At 42.3% G+C, this 6,727-nt stretch overlaps 1 protein-coding gene across 2 annotated transcripts in view; it reads left to right on the forward strand.

Annotated features, from left to right (window-relative positions):
- Positions 1-557: 557 nt before the first annotated feature.
- DEPDC1 (DEP domain containing 1) overlaps positions 558-6,727 on the forward strand; it is a 28,236-nt gene continuing 22,066 nt past the window's right edge. For both annotated transcript variants that reach the window (XR_001886572.1, XM_017877140.1), the window contains exons 1-2: positions 558-841; positions 3,516-3,781. Coding sequence is in view for 1 of the 2 variants with exons in the window: in XM_017877140.1 (XP_017732629.1) it covers positions 770-841; positions 3,516-3,781 (338 nt within the window). In the remaining variant the exon portion in view is untranslated. The remainder of the gene's footprint in view (positions 842-3,515; positions 3,782-6,727) is intronic.

Genomic DNA, 6,727 nt, shown 5'->3' on the forward strand with positions numbered 1-6,727 from the left:
AGTGTATAATCATGATCCAAACATAACCAGGATTCTTATACAGTGGCAGATTTTAAGGGAAGCAATTTGGTAAGTTATACACAACCTTTCCCAAGCCCCACATTGTATGTACTTAAGAAAGTCTACCTATGATCCATTTTATTACCCAATCAGGGGGGTTCTGAATGATCCATTTTACTGCACAATTAGGGGGTTGTGAACCTGCATTTTAGCACTTCAGAGAATCATGGCCCCTGCTGAGAGAGAGGATAGAGAGCAGAGAGAGAGAGAAAAACTGCGACATATATCCATCGGGCTGCTTTGCTTTCTAAGCTAACTGCTGAAGATCCTGTAGGGCCAGGCAGAAAAACCGTATTTTCTTGTCTTTTCAAATTTCCTTAAACCAAAGGCTGGACTCCAAATGATTTCGTTTGGAACTAAACAGCTCATCCCTTCTGAGTACGAAAACAGGACTCCGCCTCGCCGTAGACCGCAGGAGCGAGAAGCAGCGCCAGGGAAACCCGAGCCTATCTCACCCAGGCGGTCCCAGGCCAGCCCAGCCCAGCCCAGCCCACGCCAGCTACCGGAGCTCCGGGACGCTGCCGAGTCTCCTCGGCCCCAGCCGTGGAGCCGGCTCAGTGCCGAGGCCGGCTGCGGCATCACGTGACCCGCGGCGCGGCCAATCCGCGCAGCCCTCTATGCTATTCAAATCGGCAGCGGGGCCAACGGTTGTGCCGAGACTCGCCACTACCCGGGCCGCTGGGCCTGAGTGTCGCCTTCGCCGCGATGGATGCCACCAGGCGCTGACAGACCTATGGAGAGTCGGGGTGTGCCTCCCGGGCCTTATCGGGCCACCAAGCTGGTAAGACAGCTCGGATAGACGGGACCGGTCAGCGGGCTGACTGCAGTCACCACTGTTGGCGGTTTCACCTCGACCGTTCGCAGTTTTACCTCGGTCGGAGGGATGAGTCCCGGGAGCCCTAGGTTCAGTGAAAACGCTGGCGAGGAGAAGTAACGGGTGTGCGACCCTTGCCAAACTCACCGCTAGCTCTGTTTTGAGGATCTGGGTCTCAGGTCCGAAAGGAAGCGCCGCGCTTGGCCGCACCAGACTTGCTTTGAGGGGCAACTCCTGTGCTCTGGGGGCGTCTTAGAATATTCCGATTTAGCCGCTCACCTCGCCTGGTTTTCTACCCGCCTCACAATTAGGGAGCAATTGGGAATGAGCTCCAAAGCTTTGTAGGGTTAGGTTGTGGGCAAGCCCGAATGTGACAATTTTGTTTATTGAACCCATAGAATTTAACGCAGGATGTACCGGCCGAATAGCACTAGGATAACAGCTGCCTGTTTCAAAACGGTATTTCTGAGTACCCATCAGTAACCACTGCTGCTGGCTCCTGAATTTGCATGTATAGCACTCCTAACGCGTTTCGTGCAGTTGGGTCTTCGGTTCTATAGGATACTGTGGTACTGGTTATGTGACGTCAGGTGAGTCCCCTACCTTCTGCGAGCCTGTTTCCACACTGGTAAAGGTTACTAATACATGCTCGCCTTAAGGGGTTTCCCAGGAGGATGCTGTTTTTGAAAGTATGTTGTGATCTGCAGAATAACAAGCACTTTCCTCTTAGGAATGCCCTTCAGGCGAGCATGTATTATTAGCCCTACTTTACCAGTGTGCACACTGAGGCTCACAGACCTTACATGCCTTCTAAAGTCACATCAACAGAAAATGGCAGAGGTAGAATTCAGATCTTACTGGTATGGCAATCTCACATGGATTCTGCTACTTAGGAAGTTATTGGCCATATTTATCAATATGAAGGGTAGAATTTAGGACAGGAAGGAACCTCAATCGGGTAGTCCTGCCACATAATTTAAAAACCCATTAGATGAAAGTAGTATAAACACGCTGAAAAAGAAAACATGCACTGAATGCTTGATAGTACTTCACGTATATTACATCCTTTTATCATTCCAATAAGCCCATTCGTTAGGTCCTTTTGTCCCTGTTTTTTGGTTAAGGAGATTAAGGCATAGAGATTGAAAATAGGCCCAAGATGTCATAAACAATAGTGGCGGAGCTAGAACTGGGAAACCAACCCTACTAGTCTTAACTCCAGAGCCTGTTCTTAAAACCACTCCCCTGTACTACATCTCAGGAAAACCATTGTGTAATCTCCCTTAGTACAGAGACCCTTTCTGTCATTTTTATTACTATCCTCAGGCCAGTACAGAGTGAGCAGCTCAATATCAGTTTCTTGGATAAATAAATATATAAAGTGCGAAAGTGTGGAAAGAAAACAATATAATTATCAAGTTTTCAGCCCTTAAATTCTGTCTTGTGGTATCGGGGCCACATAGGTTAGAAAAGCAGTAACATAGCTAGTAGTGGCATAATGGCTTGCAAATTAGATTTGACCGCTAACGTAGGATTTTCTATTAAAAGTGATGTGTTTATTCTATACCAGCATCACCTCCATGCTTCACCGTTAGAGCGGTCATAAATGTAGAGGTCTGGCTGATTTGAGGACAGTTTAAAAACTGTCAATATCTTTGCAAAATGTACATGTCACAGGGTCATTAAACATGCAATGGACTTTCAACTTACTTAATTTATCCCATCTGTTCTATGTTCATTACAGGAATCTTCACAAAAGAGATGCTATAGTAAATACATAAGCCATTTTTCATGTTAAAGATACTTCGCCTGCCATAAGCTTTGTTTGGCCAGCACGGTAGTTGAGAGTACAGGTTTTAAAGTCAATCACACCTGGATTTGAATGCCTACATTCATCACCTAGCTCTGTGACCTTGGTCATTTTATTAATCTCTCTGCTTTATTTTCCTTATGTGAAAAATGAGAAATTAATAGTACCTTTTCATAGAATTGTGATAATTAAAGTGAAATAATGAATGTGAAGCACAGTGCTACCAACATTAATATTAATTGAGGTAAAAAACAAGGATGAATGTTTTCTATATTGATTGTAGTTCTTCCTTATTTCTAGGTTTCTTAAACAAGCTGATAAGCCAATGAAGTGCTTCTAATAAAAAAACTAGTACATAAAATATTACTACAGCACTAGAATTAATAAAAGAAAGCAGTGTAAGATGTACTTTCTTTTTTTTTTTTTTGTTTTTGAGACTGAGTTATGCTCTTGTTGCCCAGGCTGGAGTGCAATGGTGCGATCTCAGCTCACTGCAACCTTCGCCTCCCAGGTTCAAGCAATTCTCCTGCCTCAGCCTCCCGAGTAGCTGGAACTTTAGGCATGCGCCACTATGCCCGGCTAATTTTGTATTTTTAGTAGAGATGGGTTTTCACCATGTTGGTCAGGCTGGTCTCGAACTCCCGACTTCTGGTGAGCCACCGTGCCCGGCCAGATATAAAATTTTATATGGCAGAAATAAGATGAATGATTCTTCAAGAATTTTTATGATGTAATCAGATGTGAATTAAAGAATTATCTTTACCTAATGTACTTCAAATCAATGAGATTTAATTTTCTTCAAATTTTAAAATATTTTCCTTCTTTTTACAGTGGAATGAAGTTACCACATCTTTTCGAGCAGGAATGCCTCTAAGAAAACACAGACAGCACTTTAAAAAATATGGTAATTGTTTCACAGCAGGAGAAGCAGTGGATTGGCTTTATGACCTATTAAGAAATAATAGCAATTTTGGTCCTGAAGTTACAAGGCAACAGACTATCCAACTGTTGAGGAAATTTCTTAAGAATCATGTAATTGAAGATATCAAAGGGAGGTGGGGATCAGAAAATGTTGATGATAACAACCAGCTCTTCAGGTAATGAACAGATATGTAACTGTAAAACTGAATTACTGTAGTTTTATCTCTACTTACACTTTTACTATAACAGCAGCTTCTTCAAAGAAGTAATATTTCTTTGGAAAACTATTAATGCTCTCAGTTCAATTAAAATCATTTAGAACAATTGTAATGTGAAACTTAATTGCTACAAAATTTAAAGTTTTTTTGGTGGTGGTGTTGTTTTTTTTTGAGACGGAGTCTCGCTCTGTCGCCCAGGCTGGAGTGCAGTGGCCGGATCTCAGCTCACTGCAAGCTCCGCCTCCGGGGTTTACGCCATTCTCCTGCCTCAGCCTCCCGAGTAGCTGGGACTACAGGCGCCCGCCACCTCGCCCGGCTAGTTTTTTTGTATTTTTTTAGTAGAGACGGGGTTTCACCGTGTTAGCCAGGATGGTCTGGATCTCCTGACCTCGTGATCCGCCCATCTCGGCCTCCCAAAGTGCTGGGATTACAGGCTTGAGCCACCGCGCCCGGCCAAAATTTAAAGTTTTTAAGTGTTAGCTTATATAATAAAGTAGGGAATTGGAAGGGAAATAGTGAGATATCACTTCTGCATTTTCTGAACACTTTATAACATTTTAAGGACATATTACTGACCTTAGTTGCATAGTTTCTAGATTTATAAGTTCACAGATCCTTCCCTTCAAACATTTAATTTAAGAATACGTGTAATAGAATAATAGCAAATCTTACATAACAAATAGCAGGGCCAGGTGAGGTGGCTTATGCCTGTAATCCCAGCACTTTGGGAGGCTGAGGTGTGCAGATCAACTTGAGGCTAGGAGTTGAGAGCAGCCTGACTAGCGTGGTGAAACCCCGTCTCTACTAAAAATACAAAAAATGAGTTGGGTGTGGTGGTGCACACCTGAGACTGAGGCACGAGAAGTGCTTGAGCCTGGGAGGTAGAGGTTGCAGTGAGTTGAGATTGCACCACTGCACTGCAGCTTGGGCAACAGAGCAAGACTCTCTCAAAAAATAACAATGATAACAGAAGAAGTATACCACAGGTTAAAGAGAATATTTATTAAGCAGTTAAGATATAACAGAAACTCCGTTTGATGATTTACATATGTGTTCTTACTTAATTGCTGTAGTAGCCAAGCAGGGTAGGTATTAACCCCTTTTAACAGATGGGGAAACTGAGACCATGTTTCAACAAATCTTGTTCTGTCTGCCTGAAATGTTTTTCCACTGTGAGACACTGTACACATTTGTCAGGCTAGTAAACTTATACATTTATTTTAATCTCAGCTCTTTTATAACCTCTTGTGTGGAGCTTTTCTGACTCCTACAGGTCAGCATAATTGCTTTTTCTCTTATGACCTACGGTTCTTTGTTATATAGCCATTAAAGTAGGCCTGTGAAATCTAATGTCCATGCTTTTTTTTTTCTACAACATTAGGTACTTTTCACATGAAATGTCTAAGAATTTATTGTTCCCTATGTACCAAAAATGGTTTATGTCGTACAAGTAAACTACAATAACAATCATATGAATAATCCATTTTGTATAGCACTCTACAAATCTTTCCTATCTTAACTACTGCTCAGTTATCTTTGTGGGCTCCTTTACTGCTGCTCATCCTTTAACTCACCCATCTTCAAGTTCCTGCCCTTGTCCTTACTTCATCTTCTCCCTAGGCAATCTCATGCCATGTCTTCACCTACTTTTCTTAAGACTTTCAGGCCTCTCCTGAAATATCTCTCCTGAGCCTTCGGCCCATTTTGTTCAACTGACTCCTGGAAAGGCACTTCAAATATACCATATAGAAAAATGACTATCACCCCCTAACCTAAATTTTGTCTTCTTAGGTTTTCTATCTGAATAAATGGCATTGCCTTCCCTCTAGCTGCCTTGATTCTTTCCCTTTCTTCTCCTTTAAATATGATTTAGTCTATTGTACTGCCTAAGTAGTTCTCTGATCTGTACACATCTCTCTCCAAGATGAATCTTCTTTTTGTTAGGCTATAATTCTTACCTGGATTTCTCTTTATTTGTTTTGTTTATGTTTTACTTGGATTTCTGCATAAATCCTCAACTAGTCTCTCTGCCCCTAGCCTTTTCTGCCTCCCGGACTCAAGCGATCCTCCCACTTCAGCCTCCCAAGTAGCAGGGACTACAAGCGCACACCACCACGCCCAGCTAATTTTTGCATTTTTTGTGGACATGGGGTTTCACTGTGTTTCCCAGGCTGGTCTCAAACTCCTGACCTCAAGCAGTCCACCCACCTTGGCCTTCCAAAGTGCTGGGATTACAGGCATGAGTCACCACGCCTGGCCTCTCTTAGTCTTTTACAAAGATGGTAACAAAACTATAAAGTATGTAAAAATAAAGTTTACCAAAAATGTGTAAGACCTTATTGGAGAAAAGTATTAAATTGTATTAAATAGAATAAATGGAGAAAGATACCCTGTTCATGAATGAAAATACTTAGTATCATGTATATACAAGTCAATTCCTCCCAAAATGAAATAGAAATTCAGTGCATTTTCATTCAAAACTTCAATATAGTTTCTTTGTGGAACTTGATAAGCAGATTCTAAAACTCATTTGGTAAAAGTCTAAGAGAATTTTGAAGACCAAGGTCACACTTCTGAGGTCTTCAAACTTTTGAGATCACTACAAACTTTTTGAATAAATTTGATGTATGAGGCCAGGCAGGGTGGCTCACACCTGTAATCCCAGCACTTTTGGAGGCCGAGGCAGGAGTGTCACTTGAATCCAGGGATTCGAGACCAGTCTGGACAACATAGGGAGACCCTGTCTCTACAAAAAAAAAAAAAAAAAAAAAAAAAAAAAAAATTTGGCAGGGCACAGCGGTTCATGCTTGTAATCCAAACACTTTGGGAGGCCGAGGCGGGCAAATCACCTGAGGTCAGGAGTTCAAGACCAGACTGGCCAACATGGCAAAGCACCATCTCTAC

Source organism: Rhinopithecus bieti, unplaced genomic scaffold, assembly GCF_001698545.2.
Source record: "Rhinopithecus bieti isolate Rb0 unplaced genomic scaffold, ASM169854v2 scaffold_6380, whole genome shotgun sequence".
Classification (NCBI taxonomy): Eukaryota; Metazoa; Chordata; class Mammalia; order Primates; family Cercopithecidae; genus Rhinopithecus; species Rhinopithecus bieti.